At 38.6% G+C, this 23,135-nt stretch overlaps 2 protein-coding genes across 7 annotated transcripts in view; both read left to right on the top strand.

The window, feature by feature from the left end:
* The window catches only part of GAB1 (GRB2 associated binding protein 1), a 94,930-nt gene that overhangs the window by 64,041 nt on the left and 7,754 nt on the right, over positions 1-23,135 (top strand). For 3 of the 6 annotated variants that reach the window (XM_056489675.1, XM_056489679.1, XM_056489681.1), the window contains exons 3-7: positions 1,027-1,237; positions 8,222-8,823; positions 11,159-11,244; positions 11,451-11,754; positions 22,589-22,678. In XM_056489675.1, the coding sequence (XP_056345650.1) occupies positions 1,027-1,237; positions 8,222-8,823; positions 11,159-11,244; positions 11,451-11,754; positions 22,589-22,678 (1,293 nt within the window). The remainder of the gene's footprint in view (positions 1-1,026; positions 1,238-8,221; positions 8,824-11,158; positions 11,245-11,450; positions 11,755-22,588; positions 22,679-23,135) is intronic. The other 3 variants (XM_056489677.1, XM_056489680.1, XM_056489676.1) reach the window with 3 other exon arrangements.
* The window catches only part of NUDT9 (nudix hydrolase 9), a 196,530-nt gene that overhangs the window by 63,254 nt on the left and 110,141 nt on the right, over positions 1-23,135 (top strand). The gene's annotated exons all lie outside the window — the stretch shown is intronic.

Here is a 23,135-nt window from a genome sequence, read left to right on the forward strand (position 1 = left end):
AGCTCTAAGCCTGACAGGAGCAGGAGCATTGGATAATAATATGTTCATTTAAACAATGCTAATAGTCAGTGTCCATTCTTGGGATGTGCAAATTAGAATGTGCAATGAGTTGCAAGGGAGCCTTGATAATTGGGAAACAGTTTGCTTAATTATGTTGTTCTTAGTCAATGTGTCATTAAAACAATGAAAAAGCCAAATTAATGTTTGATGGTGTTGGTATTTTATAGTCTCACAGATAATTTAATAGTCTGGATACATGTATTTGGAAGGGGAAAAAAAAGTTACTTTAGAATATACATGGATAGGAAGTGGATAAAAATTATAAAGATAAGGTTATTTTTTAAAAAATAACACTCCCCCTACCCCAAAAGAAATCCAAACTAGGCCAAAAAAAAACAACTAAAAGAAACCAAACCCAAACCCAACCACAAGTGCTTCATTTATTGCACAACAACAAAAACTTATATATAATAAGGGGGCTTTGTGGAACATGTTACCTGTTGCACTTTTCCATTATTTTTGTAGTTGTAAGTTTTCCATTGCAAAAGCAGCAATTTTCCTCTTGATTTTCAGATATTGAGAGTGGCCAGGTCCTGCCTGGTGACTAATCTCAAAAGATGAAGTGACCTTGGTCAAAAATGAGTGAATACTTGCTAGTGCTGACTCAGGTTGCCACATTCAAGTAATAACTTCTGGGCCTTGGTCTGCTCTTGATTAAAATAGCAGATTTGTGTTTTTAGCTGTGTTACAGCAGCTGTCAGCATCTCGGTTCTTTCTGTGGCCAGGTTAAGTAAGTCACTAAATAAGGCAGAACTTCTGTTTCCAAGGCTTACTTAAGAAATTGATTGCAGATTGAAAATATAAAGATTGATCCATAAATGTAAATACCCTGAAACAAACATTAACGTCCAATTTCACAAATTCGAATTAAACCAGAGAATTTTTTTTGCATCCTCTGTTAATGATTTTCTTTTCTTATAGTTGTTTCTTCGCTGCATAAAGAGCTCTTTGCTCCTGTGTTTGCAGATGCTGTGAAGCCACCAGTTAGCTCTTTGCAGCCATCTGCTGAGCTGCCCTTGCCCATCAGCACTTCACCTCCTGTGCAAGCAGAATCTTCCCTCCCTTCTCCGTACCGGCTTATCAACGTCCCCCCTCTGGAGCCTTCCTCTGGTCAAGAAGATCCCCAGGACTACTTACTGCTAATAAACTGTCAAAGTAAAAAACCTGAACCTATGAGGTAAGTGACTTCTGTTTCTTAGTGACACTTATTTATATTACAGGCCAAGAATGTTTGTGCTGAACTCATTTTTTATTGCTGAGACATTGAGCATTTGGATGCACAGCTCTACACAGGGAAGCTGCCTGTAACTTTTCCTACTTTTCTTTCCATGCATTAAACCTTTTGCTGCAAGAGTAAGTTGTTGTATCAGTGCTAGACCCATATTGCATTCTCCATGAAGTATCACAGTAATGCAGCAGTCCAAGCATTTCACTGGAGCTTGGAGTGGGGCATGGCACAAAGCACTCTTTCTTTAGCCACAGTCTGGTCTGCTTAGTCCAGTTTAATACCAGAAAAAGCTGGAGGAATTTAGCCTTTTCCCTCCTGGCATTTGGTGCCCCAGTTAAAGCTTTCATGGGAGGGGTTTAGAAACCATGCTGATATTATTATCACCTGCCAGGTTACCACATCACTGACTACAGTGATCTTCAGGTGGCATTTGTTTACTATTACTAGCATGGTTCAGACTCTCAAACAAGGAAAAAACCCAATTATTTATGATAACTAAGAATGCAGAGGGTGAAACCACTCAGTCTCCATATCCTGAATTTCAGCTTTTTCCAAATAACAGATATTTAAAAGCAAACTCAAATAAGTTTTTTGTTTTTTTTTTTACTAAATAAAGAGTACCTACACAGTCAGTACTCTAGAGAAATGTGCAATAGGAAATTTGAAGGAAAAATTTAGAACTTCTACAGAATTAAATCTCTATTTATTTCTCCATCTGCTACTTCTAACTTACATAAATGCACAGCACCTCCTGGCTAGGAGGATATGATATTCATAGTAGCTCCCTGGGAAATGTCACTGTGGTTTGCCAGAATGGATCATGGTGGCAATTCCCAGAGCAGGCTGCCCAGGGACATACTGGAGTCTCTGTCCTCTTTAAAAAAAATATTTAAAAGAACCACAAATTAACTTGACTGGACAAGCTCCTGAGGAGCCTCACCTGATTTTGGATTATTTGCTTAGAGGTATTGGAAAAGCTGAGCAGATAATGTCCAGAGGTCCCTCTGACCTTGAGCATTCTGTAGGAGAACCTTATAAATCCCTCTGGCAAGCTTCTTTTCTGCAGTAATTTCAAATAAAATCTGCTGGGGTATTTCCAGAAAAATTAACAAAACATCACATTCCTTTTGTGATTACAGACAAGTGTGTGGAAGGCTGAGGAAGGCTCCCTTTGAGTGTTTTCATGACTATCCCACAAGCTTCCTTAGGGCCATACCTTTCAGTGGCAGTGCCTTCTGCATCAGCACCTTGATGCTCTGCCAGTTCTGCCTGTGCCATGTGCTCTGCTCTCCCTTGGCATTTTTATCTTGCTCTGTTGTGCCTGAGGAGTTTCCTGCTCCATTTACTGATGATTATGTGGTAGAAAAGCATCCACCCTTCACAGCCTTCCTTATAAACAAGGGAATGAGCCTGCAGTTCCCCCAGAGTATGGAATGTGCAGGTTACAGGCACCATGGAATGCCCCAGAACCTCCTGCAGGAGAAGGGGAAACCCAGTGTTGAAGGTTTCAGTGTTTAGTGATGTTTAGAAGCTGATAGTGCTGCAGAGGAATGTCACTGCTCCTGCCAAAAGCTTTTAACTTTGGTATCACTTCCAGAACAGCTTGGCAGAGGAATTAACTTGGATTTCAGTGCCCTGGCCCACCAGAAATGTGCCTGAGTGCCCATTTGCTTCTGCAAGGAACAGGCTCAGAGCAGAGTTTTACCATCGCAATGTGAAGTTGTTTTTAGGAATTATGAAGATTGGGATGTGTAATTGACTTTCTGACCTGACTTCCACAGTTTTGTGATATGTGGCATAAGTAGAGGCTGAGGAGAGAATAGAAGGGGCCACAAATGTGGCAAACTGTGGAGTCCATGATTAGCCTGCAGAATTTCTCAAGGAAGTCACTGGTGACAAAGGGGAAAAGATATTGGTCCATTGGAGATAAAATGCCTGGTGGACTGAAAGAACATATTTGGGAGTATAGAAATTATTTAAATAAATGATGCCTTTGCAGGAATATTTGAAGACATTGACAATATAGTCTCTTGGGTATTATATGAGCTTAGTTTATTTTCTGTAACTGAATAGCTGTGTCCTTTCATTAAAAAAATAAAAAAAAAAGAAAAAAAGATAGTGAAAATTCAGAATAACAGTTGTGCTGGACTTTCAATTCCACCTAAAATGACTGCCAATGCTTTATGTCTGATAAAGTAGGTAAGCTGCTGGATTTGGGACAGAGTATAGAGCATACAGACATTTTCCTATGGAATGAGAGCTTTGTGTATCTGTGTAGCACATTACTAAGATGATTAGTAAGAGTGCACTCTACCCCAATCCACATCCTTACAGGCAAAGAAAAAAATTAAATGGCTGCCTCATTTTGCTATTTTCCAGGCTTGGACCAATTTATGTGTGTATTTCATACAGGCTTAGTGTAAAGTGCAAGGCTTAAGAGCTGTAATTAAACAGGCAGGTACTGTTACTTAAATGTTTTCCTTCTAGACTTAAAAATTACCAATATGCAAAGGGAACATTTTCTATTCTGATTCTGCATGTTACTTTACAGGTAATCTGGGAATCACTGAATTTTATTTCCAGGCTTTGAGGTTCTTTTCTGGGTGAGATGGGTAACAGTGAAACATAGATGTATCTGAGTTACCCCTTTAGGATTTTTTGAGAATTTTAGTGTTCCAGACCTAGAAAATAATTATTAAATGCTCCATTACAGTGTCACAGAGTGCACCACATACTGTGGTGAGAATGTCTTGCATGCAGCAGCTGCAGCTGTAGCTATCATTCAGTATTTTGTCTAAAATAGTTTCATGCTCTGATCACTGCTGACTTAAGAAACAGCATTGTTTCACTGTAGCATTTAGGGAGATTTTAAGGTTTGAGTTTGGATCCTAGATGAGAAAATGCAGCCAAACATTGCTTGCAAATCCCTTATTGTTCTGGCTCTTTCCAGAGGTGTATTGAAATACTAAATGCTGTCTTCCTCATCTTTCCTATGTGTATGAACCAGCCAAGGGCCACCTTTTCTCTCAGAAGAAGGGCAGGAATACCTGCTATTAGAAGACTTTGAAAGTAAAAAGATTCCACTGCAGTGAGTGAACAGTAGCCATTCTTGGAACACGTGTGAGAAATTAATCACAGAGCCATTAACTTGCCTGAAAATATTGTTTGTTTGAGACTCATCTTGCATGGTGTTCTGTGAGTTTTAACAGAAAAACTATGTAACTTTGGCTTCCATTTTATGAAAAGAGGTCTGGTTGTTATTTATTTTTATGTCTATCCTGTTTTTTTTCTATGCTTGCTGTTGCTGTCCCAGATTGCTGGCACACAAGAGCAATTTGGCTGCCATTTTGTCCATAATATTCTGTTTAATCAGTCATATTGATTCCTGTGGGTGAGAAAAGAATCAGCTGAGAAGGATGAGTGGTCAAGCCAGCCTGGACACTTTATTTGCACAAATGAGATGATTGCCCCTCAGACTAAAACACTTGATAAACCTTTTTCCTGGCTTTCTCAACAAGTGGTTTTTAGTATGTGGAGGCTGGTTTTTTACTGGTCTCCCCTTGTCCCACCTCCTCACTTAATCTTAATACCCAGTCCTTGTAGGTCAACAGGCTGGACAGTTTTCTTTCCTTGGTTTGGGGAAAGAGAGGGCCAGTCCTAGCCCTGAATAAGGGATTTTGGCCACTTACCATAATTTGCACATATGTGATGCACACATGTGATAACACTGAATTCATGTCATAGTCATCCTCTGCTTATAAAGGGAGGAGTTGTCATTGTGTTGCATCCAGCTTTGCCATTATTTTAAACTGAGGTGTAAAAACCCTTTTAATGCTTATTATTGTAATAGCCAATTGTTAATGGAATATTTAAGGCAATTGATTTTTTTTTTTATTGAGCTGTACTAAAGGGAAAAATTAAAATTCCTGAAGTACAGATGTCATTTAAAAAAACCCACCAAACCAGGAGTACAGTCTGTTCTTATCAACTATGCACTGTACATTTCCAGAATTGTATATGGTGTTCTTACCATGATCAATGATTATTGCTGACTTTTAAAAATAGTTAAAATTCTGAGGCTGAATTCCCTGCCTTCATTTTGGCATAAACTGCTTTCTTTGTTTCAGTGTTTTCAAAATTTCAGTTGTGTAAAATCAGATAGCTTACAACCCATTCATATTTTGAAAACTGTTTCAGTAGTCTAAGATATTGATTCCAGAAGATTACTTTCAAAATTGTGAATCAAATCAGAAATGCCCTCTTGTAATAAGAAATGTAAGCTGCTGCCATCAGCTAAGCAAATGACAGACCTGGCTGCCTCATGTTATGGTTTTTGAAAACCTTCTGTTTGCACAAGTGCTTGTGGTCAAGAAAGAAGCAGCAGCATTCACTTAGATCCAGAAAAACTCCTAAATTTAAAAAGGATAGTGTTAGTTGCTTGCATTTCATGGGTAATCCTTAGGCTCTGGCATTGTCAATATGCTGTTGTTCCATTTTAAACTTCAGTTATATATTCCTGAATGTTTTTGTAAGATAAATGTAGTGTTTGTTTAATTCCTGTAGTTTTAAATTTTATTTTCTTCCTTTAAAGTGTATCCTAGTGAACTGGAACTAATAATTTTGGTTCTGCAATTGATTGCCAGTGTCCAGCTTCTCTAGACTGCCCACTTTATTTTTATATGAAAATTGGAAACCCCAATCTTTGCCATATTTGCTCATGTGAAAAACACTTGTCTTTTTCTGGGATTTTGGACTAAATGGGTATCATAGAGCTAGGAGAGTATATCTAGAAAGTGAGACACTCCTGAGTCAATCCTTTGAATAAAGAGGAAGGGCTGCAGCAGGGACTGAGCTCAGAGTGTTCACAATTTATTATGTACTCTGTAACCTCATGTGCTTCCTTCAGTCCCATGTGCTCTATTTTTTGCAAGTGGTTTAAACTTCCATGCATGCATTTTTGAAGCTCTGAGGCAAAGAGCTTTGAGACAACTGTTAACATACAAGAGAAATTGATATATAAATGGTCAGCATCATGAGGAATGTAGGAAGTTTTACTTTCTTGGTTGTGCTAAGAACAAATAATGAGAAAATTCTCTTCTTTATGGAGAGGTTGATTAATCTAAATGCAGATTAAAGTTCAGAGTTATCTAGAAACCAGTTCTGACCAGTGACAGGACTGAAATCTATGTTTAAGATTGTAGCCAGAGCAAAATTACTATACTTCTTCTAATGGAAAAAATGCTAAAACAATAAGAATAAGCTGACAGGAAAAGGTGATAAAATTGAAGTGAGAACTATCATAATCCTCTTGTCCTGATGGAAGATTGCATCTTTGTCTGTTAAACAGAACAAAAACCAGTTGGTGAGGTGAATAACATTTCTCTTGAGTGCAGATGTCCATTCCCAGCTGATCATGTTGGTTTCCCTGATAGCTGGCAGAGACACTTTTGGGGTGATTAATTTGGTTTAGATGGATATCTAAGAAGAACAGATTGTGTTTCACACAGTCTCCACTCCTCTGATGACTGGAGAGGGAACCTAAATAAATAGGTTAACTGGATTCCTTTTTCTTCAGGTTGCCAGAATCCTGGGAGATAAATCCAGCTGTCCCTTAAGAAAGTTTTGTACAAACTCATTGACAAATGAAATGTGAATAATAAATACTGGTTATGATAACTTTGAGGTGCAGAACCTGTTAAATAAGGGGGGGAAAATGCTTCTTGTGGTAGTGGGTGTACTTTATTTATGTATTTTATTCCTCAAAAGTTTTGGAAATGTGTGGTCCAGTTCCTTAATAGAGCTTACTAACAAGAGTTGTATTGCAGGTATTCATTGGTACACATGCATGCTGAAATATTTACACATGCATGTATAAATTAACACAATGGTATGGTGCTGAGGTAATGAAAATAGGAAATATCATGGTATGTTTGATCAAAAAGTGTATGGACTTCCTTAACTACACCACTAACACCTCCAATGTTAGTATTTTGCCACTGTTTTGACTTTCATTTAAGCAAGGAGCCAGACTGATAACAGAATTTCTCTGCCTGGAGCACAGTAAATGGGTAGGTTTAGAAAGGAAATCAAATGATTGTAATGTGGTTACTTTCCACGTAAGTTTACTGGTAGTGGTTAGTACCAGTACTAATGAGTGCTGTTCTCATAAAAGAATTTCCTAAGAAATCAAAAGTAAACTGCTCTGCAGCTTTATCTAACACCTCCTTCATTTGCATTCAAGACAAAAGCTCTCTGTTGCACATGCAACCTATGGATTCCTTTCCCTCAAAGAACATACTATTTTCCTCCTATTTATGATCTTATCTCTTATTTATCTTTTCCTTACATACTTAAAATGAATTTTATATGGTCACTATAACTTTAGGTATGCATTTAGGGGGGGTCATATTTTTTCTCTTAATATTTTTTTCTATTTTTTTTGTTTTGATTAGAATTAGCAAATACTGTAAATCCAAGAACCGAGCATTTTATTTTTACCTTTAACAGTGCCAATAAGGTGCTGCTAGTTTGCAGCATGGGTTAAAAAAATAATAATTAAAAGTAATTATTTAATTATTTTAAGTTAAATATTATTTAATATTTAATTTAGTTAAGCCCTCCAGCCCCCAGACAAATTTGGCTTTAAACTGGTATCCTGAAAATGACTTGCCTTATGAAACATCAAGCTGTTATGGAGCTGTTGAAAGAGCAGTTGTGCACAAATACACAGTTGTGCTGTGTATTTCACATGCATGGCTTTGCATGAATGTAGTCACTTAGGATCCCTAGCTACTTCTGTTTGTTTAATAATTGAGGTTTTTAATAAAAAAATTAATAAAAAATTGGAAGGCACTGGCAGACCTTTGGGTTGGTTACACCAAACGCCGCGTGTTCGTTTTCCTGTGCGCTCTGATCTCGCCGTGTCACACGCAGGTCTCACGCCGACTCTGCCAAATCCAGCTCTTCGGAAACAGACTGCAACGACAACCTGCCCTGCCACAAGAACCCCGCTCCGTCAGGGAGCAAGCACGCTGTCAACGGCTTCTTCCCGCAGCAGGGCGCCTACGACTCCCCGCCCTCCCGCTCCGCGCTGCCGCTGGCCGACTCCAGCCTCTACAACCTGCCCAGGAGCTACTCCCAGGATGTTCTGCCCAAGGCGGCGTCTCCAGCCGGGACCGACGCCGAAGGAGAGCAGCACGTCTTCAGCGCCCCGTCGGCGACGTCGCTGGACGCGCAGATGCGGCACATCTCCATCAGCTACGACATTCCCCCCACGCCCGGAGGTACTTACCAGATCCCGCGGACTTTCCCGGAGGGAACCTTGCCTCAGACTTCCAAACTGGAGACTATTCCAGACATCCCTCCGCCTCGGCCACCCAAACCTCACCAGGCTGCCGACCGGTCCCCCGTGGAGAGCTGCGGCGTCGGCCGCACCGCTTCCGACACGGACAGCAGCTACTGCATCCCGGCCGCGGGCGCGCCGCCCTCGCGCAGCAACACCATCTCCACCGGAGACCTCAGCCTCTTCCGCAAAGGTCGGTGTGCCGGGCTGGCCCCGCCAGTTCTGCCTTCACCTGTGGTCTGGATGATGAGGGCCGTTCAAGTAACCCCTCACTAAGTGTTCCCGCTGTTTAAAATATATAAGAAAGAGGAAAGGATAAATTATCGCGATAGATTATCGCGTTAGATTATCGCGTTAGATTATCGCGATAGATTATCGTGTTTTATCTTCTTCTTGCCAGGGACGGTGTTTCTTGCTCGGACTCAGGTGTTTACTAATTCTTGTCTATGCTACAGTGAGTTCTACGGCACTTCTACTAACAAGCTAAGAATGGAGGTGTGTCTCTCTCTGTCTGCAAGGACTTCCAAGGGCAAATTGGGCAATTAAGAAAAGCTACCCAAACTATCCTTACTCTTAACCCAACAACCAACCATCCATGGCCCACAATGTGGACCTTTCCATCCAATCAAAACATCACCCAAACCCATGAAGGAAAAGGACAAAACCTCTTCCCTAAAACCTCCATCTTGCTTTCTATGCATTACTGTATTCTAAGATCTTAAATTCTAAATTTTCCACCATGTGATATTACACACCTCCATTCAAACTACACATCCATAATTCTAGTCCTATCACTTGATTTTGGAAGCCTTGTCCACGGCCTCAGGTCAAATGCAGTGTTCTCTTGGAGGTCAGTGCCTGACAGCACAGAAAGCCCAAAATTCTCAGTTTCCAGTGCTCCAACAGGAGATTTTTAAAGGAAGCCATCTAAACAGAAAAGCACAGAACATCTGTAAGGGATGTATCTTTTAGCCTTGGCTAAAAATATTTGAAGATTTAGACTATTTATTTTGTAATAAGCTTATATAACTGAATTCAATACTACCATTATCAGTCTTTCAGAATGACCAAAGTGATCTTAATGAAGTGTGATCCAATCTGCAGAAGCTGAAATTGTTTCATGAAGATCAGTGGGATCTGGTGTATACCCAGAGCTTTGAGATCAACCCTGATCTGGTGATCATTGCCACCATCATTGGACACTTTCTTTCTGTCCAAGTGATAGATATGCTTACTGCAGTCTTTTAGTAAAATTAAAGTTGTTCCTTGTGGCCACCTAAATGTTGGTACTCCAGATGTGCTGTCATATGTTTTGTTTTGTTAACCACTCTTGAGCTAAGGGTTTCATTTTTTTTTCAGATTTCTGAAGCAGGTGGGTATTACAGTGTTGTTTTTAAAGTGAAATTTTATATTGGTTTAAGTCAATACTAATGTTAGAGGTGATTTTAAAGGAGAATTGTTTGAAATGAGGAATGAATGAGGCAAGGCTTGTAGAGGAGGCAGTATATAGAGTGGATGGGATAATAGAGATGCTCAGATACTATTGTCCTATTTGTCATTAATTTTGTAGACTGAGCATAAAATACTGGTGTTTTAAAATTACAAAATAACACCATGAAAGACCCTTGTTTGCTTTGCTTATTTTGTCTCATTTTGCTAAGTTTATAGGTGAGTATTCCTACACTGAATGTGAGGTTGCCTCAGGAAAAGCAATCTTTCTGAAAACACTGTTTAAATTTGGTACTTAAGGGCAGAGTCATTTATCTTTCCTCTGTGGTGAAAATCTTTAAAAAAAGCTTCAGAGGTTTGGTTTTTTTTCAGGGCAAGGTGGGCATAAACCCCAGAGTTTGCCCAGTTTCTGTGCTGGCATCATGAGGAGGGGCATCCCTGCCACAGGGTAAGGGCATCCTGCTGCCTGCATGGATGAGCAGCACTGGGAGCCAGGAGTCTCACAAAAACCCCTGTCCAGCAAAGAACCAGCCACAGAGCTGAGGACCTGCTCAATGGGGACTGCCAGGACTCCAGAAAGGGAGAGATCTTTGGTTCTGCAGCAGTCCACTCCAATGAAAGCCCCTGGAGACCACACTGGGGAGCTGAGAGAAGAGATTCACCTGCTCCTGCAACAGATGGGATGCTGTTGAATCAGCACTTTCCAAGCAAAGAGCATCAGTCAGAAAACCTTTCTCCAGACATTAAACTACATCTGCTGTTTGTTTGTTTTAGAATAGGCTTTTCATGAGTGCCCAGATTCTCACTCTTACACTGAGTTCTTACAACTGCTCAATTGAAAGATAGACTCTGATACTTCCTTAAAAGCAAAAATTCATTTCTCTTTTCTTGCCATGGAAAAATGCCACTGTGAGAGTTTCAAGTTGTGACTGATGAGTGCTAAGGTTGTTTGTGAGCACAGTCCTCTCAAATATAGATAAATCTGGGGGCCACAGTAAATAACAACAGGCTCTGGATGCCTGTGCCAGGTGACAGGAACAGGAGTGATAAACAGCCACTTTCTCTTCTTGTCTCTTTAGAAATTAGTTCTCAAGACTGTTATGATATTCCACGAACGTTTCCGAATGACAGATCTAATTCACTGGAGGGCTTCCATAACCACTTTGTAAGTATGACTTGATCTGATCAGAGGCAACAGTGACAGTGCTTGAATGCTCTTTGTTCCTGTGTAAGAAAGCAAGCTGTGCAGTGTTTGTGATTTTTCACTTTCAATAGAATACATTAATCTGAGTAGATTAGGTTAAAAGACTCATATGATTCACAGCTGATTGCATAACTTATTTTGTTAAAGGAAATATATGTTAATTCTAGAAAAACAGAAGCATGTTGACAGTGGGAAGTGTTTCAAGTGAAGAACTAGATGAAAATTATGTCCCAATGAATCCCAACTCTCCTCCACGACAGCATTCCAGCAGCTTCACTGAACCCATCCAGGAAACAAACTATGTACCAATGATACCAGGCACGTTTGATTTTCCATTATTTGGAAAGCAAGTCCCTCCTCCTGCTCACATGGGTTTCAGGTCCAGCCCAAAGACCCCTCCCAGACGGTCGGTACCTGCTGCAGAGTGTGAGCCTCCGCCCGTGGATCGGAACCTCAAACCAGACAGAAAAGGTGAGCAAAACCTCCAAGGAAACACAGTGTTTAATCATCTAAGAAAATAACATAGCTCTCTCAACTGCTGCTCAGTGGAAAATTACCATGCTTCTAGAAATTATTTTAGGAACAATTTTTGTCCTATGAGATAACCAAATCACAGAGGAGCCCCAGGATTGTTTTTAACATTATTGAAACGTCACAATAACAATGCCAAATAAAAGCATAGGTTTAGATTTCATTGCTGTAGTTACTAATGAAAAAATGTCACTGAGTTCCTAAGATTCAGAAGTGTGTCCTTGTTTATGGAAGACACTTGTGGTGCAGAGAGAGAACACAAGGCATTGGGTAGAACACAAATTTATAGCCATAACAGTGCTTGGTACAGGATCAGCACACATACATTTTAGAGGGGCCCTTTGAATCTATCCTAAAAAATTAATCTCTTAAATCTGGCACATAATGTGTTTATTTTTCCTTAAAATGAGGATTATTTGGGTGACCAGAGTTCTTAAGGAACCAAGATGATTGGGTTGCAATGTGTCTATAAGACATACTTATATAGAGAGTCCCAAATAAATAGCTTGGATTTTCCAGTTTATTTAAAATATTTTATCAGCCATCTTAGTAGAAACATAGGCAAATGCTTGAAGAACTTGTTTCCCTACTAAGTTTTTAAGACAAGATAATTAATTTTCTAGTAGAAGAGGGAGCTAAAGAACATTAGGTCAAATGTCTGCCCTATTTTGCATTTGAGTAAGTCCTATTTTTAATCTTATGTACTTGAAAAAATTAATATTTACATTGAGAATGGCTGACTTCATTGTGGGAAAGTGTGATGGCAAATATTCAGATGATCCAAAATATTCACTAACTAAACCTTTAAATTAGTGTTTTTATCACTAAGTGAAAACAGCCTGTAATTAAGGGAAGCAGAGATTATCACTATGATAGATAAGCTGTGTGAAATGGAAAGTACCATTCTCATTCTGCCTGTCCATCTTCAGAAATTGAGGCATGGCCTTTTTAAAGACTTTTGGCCCTCTGCTTGTGTCTATTTGTTTCTGTGCTACCAGACATCAGTTTTGATCAGTTCTTTAGAAATACTGGACAGGAGGAGATTGATGAAAGCTGGTACTGGAAAACATTCTCAAAATAAACTGAACTGAGCTGATTTAAGACATTCTCCCAGACTGGCCACTTTGTGTATTTTACTGATAAAATGTTTGACTTTCAGAAGTAATAAGTGTATGTGTTGAAAAGCATCTCACTTTTGCTGTTGGCAGTGCAAAGCTGCCACACAGATGTTTGCTGGGGTAGCATTGTTGCTCTTGCATCTCTCTTTTTGGAAATTAATTCAGTGTTTCACATTCAGAAAGTGGCATGTAAGGTTCCTGCTTTGCTCCCATCCTCAAATGCTTTACAGCTAGAAAGATGTAGCTAACACCAGGGAAAGGACTTGAAGATGTGTTATCATACCTCTTAATGAATATTGAGTTACTGGGTGAAATTTTTGCCTGTAGATTTTTGGAAGATGTTATCACTGTAAAATAATAGGATTGTTTAATATAATTTACAAACTAAAGTGATTTTAAAGTAAAAGTGTCCCTAAAAGTAAATGTGGTATAGTGCCTAGGGGCTGAAAAAAAAAATTTATGAATGTCTTGAGCTGCCAAGCATGGTAATGATTCTGATTTACCACTGAGGGTTTTATCTTAGTAGCACACACACACAGACTGCCTCACTCTAATTTTATCAAATGCACCACTGTGAGTTTTCCATTGTTGTGGAGAACAGATCTGATGACACATCAGAATGGTGATACATTCCCATTTCAGTAGTTGAGATCTCTACACAAATAACTCCTTCCAGATATACCTTTGGGAAAATAAAGCTACAGGTTCCTTTGAATTAAATTAGGTAAAGACCTTGTTTGAGTGAACCTTTACCTAACTAAAACAATGGTGTGCTTTATATTCTTCTGTGTTGCTTTTTGAGCTTCCAAGTTCTTGTAGCAGCTTCTATTGTCAGGTTGTTTCTGTTTATGTAAATGTCCTGCAACGTTCTCCTGCTACAAATTAGTGCATTGGAAGTATCAAGCAGGTCTGTGTGTTCAATAAATCTTTGGCAGGCACAGAAGGGGAGGACATGGAACATAAAATATTTACCTTCAGGCTATTGCTCCTTTAAATGTTGAGGGGATTTCATATGCCATTGGTTCCAGAACTTCTGTTGAAGACCACTGGTGTTTGTCCAAAAGATGGTCTCTAAAACACTGCAGAGATCAGGTGTTTGGGGTATATATATTTTTTTTAATTGGTTACAGGTTGCAGCAAAAACAGTGTTTTCCCTGCCTCCAAGCTTTTTGGAAGCTATTAGAAATGCCACCAACACCTTTCACATGAGCATTAGCTTTAGCTCAGTCATGTTTCTGTGGGCCAGGGAGGTTTGTTACATCCAGTGCTAAAAATGCATTTAAGAAAGAGATAATGCAGTGAAGTCAGCACATAAAAGAAGGATACACTGCTTTTTGTTGTCACATGTATGTGTTTAGCACCTCTTTTCTTTTCCTTTGGTTTAAGGGCTTGCTGCTTACAGCCCTAGGCTCTTTGATCTCCCCAGCCTGTTTCTTTTTCCACTGGTGTCTAGGAGAGCTTTGTTTCAGAAAGTGGGTTAAAAATAATAATGAATAAAAGTATCTACAGCCTTGAGATTACACTACAGATTTGTGTAGTTTCATTTCTCTTGCTCACAGATGCTTCTGTAAATAAGGGGAACTTCCAGGACTTTCTGGAAGTCTTGAAAGTAATTTTAAAACATGGTGTTGGCTCTCTGCCCCAATAAATTGAATCAAAACACTTTACTTTTTCTTTAGAGAAGCATACCAAAAGGTAAGTGATGTATTGCTTGGGACAAAATTGAGAGTGTTTGGCAGGTGCTTTTCTGCATTCACTTGTAATTCAATGACAAAAATAATCTCTTTTTTAATTTGTTTTTTTTTTTTCAGGGTACTGTTTTTTTAGTTACATAGGACCATTGGCTATATTGATTTTTGTATTTCTGCTTTTTGGCTGCTTTAGCTTGCCACAATTGCATGTAGTCCTGATGCTAAATTGGAATTGTGTTTGCTGGTAAAAGGCTTCAAGCAGAAAAAATATTGCACCCATCCATGCAGATGGGTCTTACTCTCTGAATTGTTCAAAGACAGTGACTGGTGTTGCCACAGAGAAAAAGTGACATTTGCTGTGATGGTGACATGCCTTAATTAAAATACTCTTTGTCCAAGAAGGAGCAGTAGAATTAAAGGTGCCCAAATGCTGTGAGGTGAAGGAAGACCCCCTAGACAGACTAGGCAGCAAAGAACAACCAGGTTCTCTTTACAAGGGAAAAGTTCTTGGTCAAAAATTCAATTTAAAATGTGTGAATTGTTTTTTATGGCTCAGGAGGAAGCATTTGGGTGCAGCATTTGTCTCTGTGAATCCTTGGCCATGACAGTGACCCCCTCCTGCCCCAGGATTTGTTTCCAGGGCTAAGGCAGGGAGGTATCTCAACTTAAAAGAAGACTTTAAGACCAAACAACTACAAAAACAGATTTAGATTTTTTTTTTTTTTTAATAACTGTTTAGGAGCTGTCCAGAGCTATGTAATATCTGTCCAGAGCTGATGTAATATCATCCCATCTGAAGGCTGAAATCTTAAGAAATATGTGCTTGCCATCTTCACTGATAAAATACAGTTTTGCAATATCTGAATCAAAGTGTAAAGTCACCAATGGGATTGGTGATGGTGGAGTTTACTTCCTCAAAATCTTAGCTTGATGCCCAACTTACATTTAATTGGTAACTTATTCTTTCTGTGTTATAGCACATCTCTACCAAAGTGGGCTTTTTTAAGGTTCTGAAAAGAAATATATGAGCAGTGAGCATATAGCTGAACTAACAAATCATGGCCATGATAAAATGAAAATCAAAAGTTAAATTTCATTCATTTGAATATAGTATATGAAAGTAATGTATGAATGAATGCATATAAGTGTAATTTTTGTAAAGTTTTTGATCAATAATACTTAAAAGCACTTTCTGAGTGAATTCCATTTAGCACAGATCTTAGTTCAGGGTCCTGGGGAACTGAGATAGAAGAATGCCCTCAGGATCACTCAGCAGATTGATGGCAGAGGCAATACAGAATTTAGGATTCCCAGCATACAACATGGTACTGGACTTTGCCTCATTTGTCTTGAATAGCAACTCTATTTGTCCAAATATTGTTAGTGCTTCATTGCATTCAAGATTATTTAGAACAATATTTTCACTCCTAGTTTTGGATTGGATGGCACAGATTATTTTGCTGAGAGCAAAAATAGGCAACAGTTAGTATGGTGCATTTTAACTTTTTTTGTTTGTGTTTCTTTTGTTGTTGTTTGTTTTTTTAATGGCTTGTATTTCAACAAATATCAGCATTTAAACTGAGAGGCTTTCTACAACTTAAGTCCACATGATTGCCTTTAAAAGAGACTGCTGCTTGGCCCTGGTAATTTTCAGCCCAGCATGTGGTAAACTTGGATTTAGAGACAGTGAGTGATGCACACATTTCTTTTCATGCCAAGAAAATACCCAGCTGCAGCTTGAAAACAAGAAAACAAACAAACAAAAGAAACCAAGGGAGAGGAAGAAAATTCTCATGGAGTTGGGAATTGTGACTGTTTTTTAAAATGCTCAAAATTTTATCTGGTTGCTTTTCTCATAGTTTTTTTCTCATTTAAGATGTTAAAAGACATAATCTGCGTGGTTAATCCACAAATATGTGAATTGCTTCTAAAAACGTGGCTGTATTTTTGCCACCACTCCTCATGAGCATCTCCCAAATGGATTAACTTCCCAGAGAATTCCAGTTTTCTTTATAAAGAGCCCACTTTGGAAAGGCAATTGTGTGCAGAGCTTTGGCACACAATTGGCAGGAAGCACCTGCCACATTCTGGTCCCCACAGGAGCTGCTGTGATGCTCCTGGATGACTGGAATAATCTCCCATTGTTGCAGTGTAGCTTGGTGCTCTGCAAATCCCAGGCAAAGCAGGTAGTTGTTAAGGAAATTAAGCAGCCTCATTAATCATGAAGGCAGCTATAAATAGCCTGATGAACAGTTTCCTTGTTAGACACTCAAACATGTAAATATTTGAGTTGGACACTGGGAACATATTGCATGTGCTGATAAAGCAGGAGCACCATCCTTAAATAAAACTGCAGAGAAACACTGGCAGTGTTTGTAACACAGGAACTCACCATTCTATTATTATTATTATTATTATTATTATTATTATTATTATTATTATTATTATTATTATATATTAATAATAGTAATGAGCTGGCAACACTTCACTGTTCCTCACTATCATCATTGTCTTGCATATTCTTTAATAAAGGTTCAGTTAAGTTCTGAGGCTTTAGGGCAAGGAAATGAAAATTTGAGAATGGTGGTTTCAATTTGCAGCAAGAACTGAACTGAAGATCTGTTGGAAAAGAAACTGTAATTTTTGTGATGTCTTTTCTGACCAGAAGTATTGTTCATTTTGCTTTTGAGAAATCCATGCATTTTATCTTCTATTCTCTCTTGGAAGCTACACCCCTTGTCCTTTCCATTTAAGAATTTTAAAAAATTCAGTTTTTAGAGGATGTTTTGATGCTTCCTCAGAGTTCTTAAAGTTGAGTACAAATTTATTGATTTTTTTTTCTTTGATCTTCCATAAGCTCCCATTTAGCTGAAAATTAGATTTCCTCCATGCCTGTACTAAATTACTTGTACAAGTCTAGTTTTCACTTAACAGCTTTAAATGAAGTTTACATAACTCCTTGCTGTGATGTACCAGTCCTCAACTTGCAGCTGTGATTTGTCTTCTAAACCTCTGAAACAACAAATAATTTCAATAAAGAAATTTGGATGGCTGCATCACAGCTGCAGAGGAAGCTGCTCTTTGCTGGACACAATGGTTGTAACAAAACTAAACATTCCAGTTTCCTAAAGACAAACTGCAATACTTGCTCTGATACTAGTGCTAGGGATGATTAAACTTAGGGATTAGGGCTAGAGATTTTTTTTTAGGTAATTTTAAACTCCAAAGATAAGAGGTAGAGCAAGAACAAGAGAACATGGGTAATAATGCCCTATTTTTATTTCCATAAAATTTTTCTCTTCTTTGCAGTGTCCTTATCACTTTTTTTAAGAAAACATAGTTTTTGCTGCACATATTGTCATGCTGATCCATTAGTTTTTAATAGGTTTAATGTTAAGCTTTAGTTTGCTGGTGAATAATTTAAATTTTGGGGTTTTTTTCCTTTGTTTTGTTTTGTTTTTGAAGTCTGTTGGACTTCACAAATCTTAGTGCAGCATTGAAGTGCTAATCAATAAACACTCCAGAACACTGTACTTTGGTTTTAAAACAGTCTTTGTTATTGAATACTTTTAATTCATCATGTTTTGGGAACTTTTACAATACAGACATGTAGAGTTACCCACAAATTAGAGCAGTCAAAGAGTATTTTGATGATTAATAGCTTTGGTATTCTCTGAGTAGTTTTTTGCATTTGCCAAATATTTTAGAAATACCAGTGAACCTTAGCTGTCAGATCTAGTTGGACTACTTCAGATATTTTTTCCAATTCATTCTTAATTTCTGTAGCATTCAAAGTACCAGTTTGCTGTAAAAAGTTATTTTGAGGGGATAAAGATGTCTGAAAAGACTGGAGAGCAACTCTTTGTGTGATTGCTTTTTATATTTCATAGCACTGAAGAATAAGTTGATTTCAATTTATTTTTCTTGTCCCAAAGAGACCATAGTTATCAGCATCCAGCAAATAATAAACCCTGTGGGAGCAAGACATTGGGTTTCAGCCTTGTTTTTCAAGGAAAAATCTACACTGATTCTGAGTACAGGAATTCCTGGACCTCAGTGCAAAATTTCAGTTTTGTCTAATTGCAAAGAAAAGAGGGCAAGATGTGTATTTTGTTGATGGAAACAAGAAACTGTGGTTAGTTATTTCTCTCTGAAAATACTTCTGTGTGGATGCAGAGCACTTCTGTGGCTCCTATCCCCTCCTATCCCAAGCTCTAGCATTCCTACTTCTGATCTCCCTGTCTCATGAGGATTAGTCCTGTTGATCAGGAAACAGCATTATCAGATCATGCATTTCTCAAATTTTATGTCACATTAGTACATTTACCTTAAAATCTTCAGCCCTAAATAGCTGGTATTTAAATAGAAGAGTTGGCCTCTTCAGTGAGGATGTTTGCAATTTCCTGATGTGAAATCCTTTGCCAGCAAACCATGGAGCAAGCATCAGTCAGGAAAGAAGGGTCCTTAGCAGGAATCAAGTTTAATTCTGTTCAAGGCAATTGTCTGAGGATAAATGAATCTCTTCAGCATAATGTCCTCAAAACCAAAAATATTAGCACCCACATACACTGATGGAGGAATTTACTGCAGTGGGACAACTTCCCCCCCCAGTACTATATTCCAGTTTCTATGGAAAACAACAAGAGCTGGTGCTGAAACCAAAAAGGTTTTTCAGTTGAGTTTGAAACAAAGTCAGACATGTGAAATGGACTCTCCTCCTGGTGACTTTGCAGACAAAGGCAGCATTGATGTGCCCCAAGTGCCAGGAGCAGAATTCCTGTCTGAGTGTGCTCCAGTGCCACAGCCATAATCGCCTGCTCTGCCTGGCAGTTTGTACAAGCAGCCATTTGTTAGAAAAATAGACTTCATTAGTGATTTTTCTGCTCAGAGTGCCCTTGTACAGTCTGATAGAACGTGCAGAAGCTGAGCTTCTGTCTCCTGGTTGTAGCATTTTGCATTTCACAGGTGGTGACTTGACTGAACAGTGAAAACATCTAATTTTCACTTCTTGTTTGGTTGGTTTCACTTGACATAATTTATTTAGTTGGTTTTTTTCTTCCTGTGTAGGTTTGCATCCAGTGGTGTTGCAACATTTATTTCTTTTTCAGTTAGAAAAAAAATTAAATTGCATAAATGAAACTATTTTTTTTCCTTTACTCAGATTTATCTTTCCCAGAATAGGTGTGTAAGTTATAAGTATTATCCTTCCTGAGATGAGGTAAATCTGGGCCTGTGGGAACCACAGGAAATGTGTTCCTCAGTCTTGCTGGTGTTGGAATGCTGTATGGAGCCAGGCTCTCCATAGAGCCCTCCTGTCCCTGCACTGATTTGAAGAACAGCCCTGTGACACTTTAGTATTTGTGCATAGAGCAGATGTGGGAGACCAGCCTGCTGTACAGGTGGGAAGCACTTTCCCCTCCATATTTGAATAGTTTGTTGCTTTTCAGAGATACAGAGATGTGCTCCTGTGGAAAATTGTCTTTTGGAGGCAGTAAGGGATATTAATAAGGGCTTTCAGTGCCCTGGCTCATGTCACTTTATCCTATTAAATGGGCAAAAACAGGATGAAAGAATTCTGCAGTTACACAAATACATAACCTCAGATTTGTGATTTTGATCCCCCACTCCTCTTTTCCTTTGCTTGGTGTCAGGTCTTTCCTATTGCACAGTATAAGCTCCTCAACAGAGATTAGGCCTTTGGGGTTTTTGTTTTGCAGGGAGGAAAAAGTAAACACTCTGCACAAATATTTTAATTCTCTGTGACACATTAAGCTCAAGGAATTGCATTATCCTGGCTGGTTGGTAGCAGGCTGTTTTGCCACCAAATTTATTGAGGTTGAACAGTCTTCCAGCAGCAAGAGATGAAAGCTCAGTGAGTTTTGTATGTTCTTGTCCGATGTAGAAGTATTAAAGGGACCTGTACTTATTTATATAGCTCTTCTGAAAATCTCAGAGTGGTTGGTAAGTGCTAAATTAAGTGTGAAGCAGGCAGTTACATAATATCCATGTTTTACAAATGGGGCTAATCCCAGTTCAGGGAGGTTGGCTGCACTAGACCACGTAGCATCATTAACAGAAGGAGAAATAATGAGTCACAGCCCTGAGTTCCTTGAGCTTATCTGTATTATGGGTTTCAGGCACTTTATTCTGTTTGGTTATAAGAGCAGAGGTTATTAAGTGCACACTGCTTAAATAATTTCATTAACTCTGTTACCTCTGCTAGTTTTCTCACTGTGCTTATGATCCATGCTTCTATGTTAGTGCATATTAACTTGAGTTGTATTGGGCCAGGTTTCTTTCAAATCAAGTTATAAAACTGGGAAATACAAAATTATTATGATCAGGTAATGATATTCAGCATCGAATTGTCCTTAATAAAAAGTGTTTGGATTTGACCTTCTACATTTGTTCAATTGATTTTAAGATCCTGGTCGTTTTAAATCAGCAGGCTCTTATAAGAGAGTTATAGGCCAGGACTTAATATTGGATCAGCTCAGAATTGAGTACACCAACATGTTGGCTCATGCTTTTGACTTGGCTGTAATCAGAAATACTTTATTTTCCACTTCACAGTCTGTGTCTTTGGTCAGCATTGCCCAACTGTTCACCCATTTCATCAGCACATTGAGCCATTTAAGGGAGCATCTGATTTTGAAATTGGAAAAAAACTGTCTGTATAAAAATAATTTCATGTCCTTTTCTGTTTAAGGAAGTTGCTATGCAGCACTACTAATGAATAAATAAATTTATCTTACTTGCATGGTCTCTCAGAAGCACTGTATAGAAGTTAAGATACAGTACAAAACCTCTGTGTTTACCTTTCTTGTTGTTACTTGATTATTCCCAATACTTCAGTGATAACAGTAATAGAGCACTTCATATGCAAAACCCTTGGGGTAGAGATTTGCAAGCTTCTGGTGTTTGTTGCCAAGTTTATTTTTTACAAAGCATTCTCACCCATTGCTGGGAGTATCAGCCCACACCTGAGTCTGTACCAGTCCTTTTCCATGTTGTGCTGTAGGGCAGCTTTCTAACATAATCAGACTTCAACTTTTCATTTAGTTTATTCATATGGCTTCTTGGTGCACCACTTGAAGGCACTTGCCTTTTTTAATATCAACACTTTGTCAGATAGATTTTAATGACAGCTTAGGGATATTGCACATTATTGATCATGTTTATTTAAAATAGATGGCATGACCTGGAACACTTGCAGAGTTTGGCCAAAGAAGATCCTTGTTGGGAGGGGATGGAGGGAGATGATTGGTGTTTTCATGCCAGGGTCATTTCTGGTAGAGGTTGGGTTGTGGCTTGGTATAGGGGCAGTATGCATGCTGGAAACTTGGGAGGAAAATCCCACTGTGTCTGCAGGGTCAGAGTGGTGGGGTTTGGTGCAGACAGATGGAGACCTCTGGGGAACAAGTTAAACAAATACACTGGTAAAAAATATTCTTGGGACATCTCAAGTAGGACATACACAGTGGGCAGAAGACCTGCCAAGAGCACCACAGGAGTGGAGACTCCCAAGAGTCATTATTTCCAAAGTCAGTTTGTGACTAAGGAGGATTTAATTTCTCTGAGGGTACTTCAACTTGGATCTGAAACATGGCTGTTCTCCTTTCATGCTAAATATGCCTCAAAGATGTATTTTTAATTTTTTTAATGAAACCAGTTAGTAGTAATAATCAGTTACAATATTTGTTGATGCACTTTTTAGCCTTTTTCTACACCTTTTACGCTTGCCTCCAATATATTTATTACTTGCATGCACTGTTTTCTTTGTTTCTGGTTTGGTGCTTAAGCCCTTAGTGTGAGCCCCAGCTAGACTGTAAAATCTCCTTCAGCAGCTTGCTTATGCTTGTGGCATTAACCTTTCTGCAGGGGGTTGTGATGTTTATTTACAAAATTCCAGTTTTCCACTTACAAATAGAATATTATTAAGAGAGTCTTCTTTTTGCCAATTAGGTCAAAGTCCTAAAATTTTAAGACCTAAACCACATGGTTTAGAGCGAACAGATTCACAAACCATAGGTGACTTTACTACAAGAAGAAAGGGTATGTACTTTAGCACTGTATGTATATGGAGCTTTATAAAAATAAGTGAAGCAAAAATTAAGAAAATGTTATTATCTTAGAATAACTTTCACTCTGGCATATTCTCTTCTGCTATAGTCTAAGGTCATGGATGCATTTTCCATGTCAAGCAACAAGCTTCCTGTGTAAGGAATTAAAAACTTTCTGGCTTGATCAGTGCATGGAAACTATTCTCTGATATTAGCATTAATGTTCTGATATCTTAAGTTGTAGCTGTTCATATTTTGGATTGACTTTTGTCTGTTGATTTAGAAGCAAGTATATAGCAACTTGTAAATTGTACATAGTAACTTGAAACTTCTGTTAGGCAATAACCTGAAATCACAGTTCACTTAAGTCTCCTGAAATGAAGAAAAATATTGATCCTCTGATCATACACTAGTACAAACACCTATTTCTGCACCTTAAAGAGAATTAC

This window comes from Oenanthe melanoleuca, chromosome 4 (assembly GCF_029582105.1).
Source record: "Oenanthe melanoleuca isolate GR-GAL-2019-014 chromosome 4, OMel1.0, whole genome shotgun sequence".
NCBI lineage: Eukaryota > Metazoa > Chordata > Aves > Passeriformes > Muscicapidae > Oenanthe > Oenanthe melanoleuca.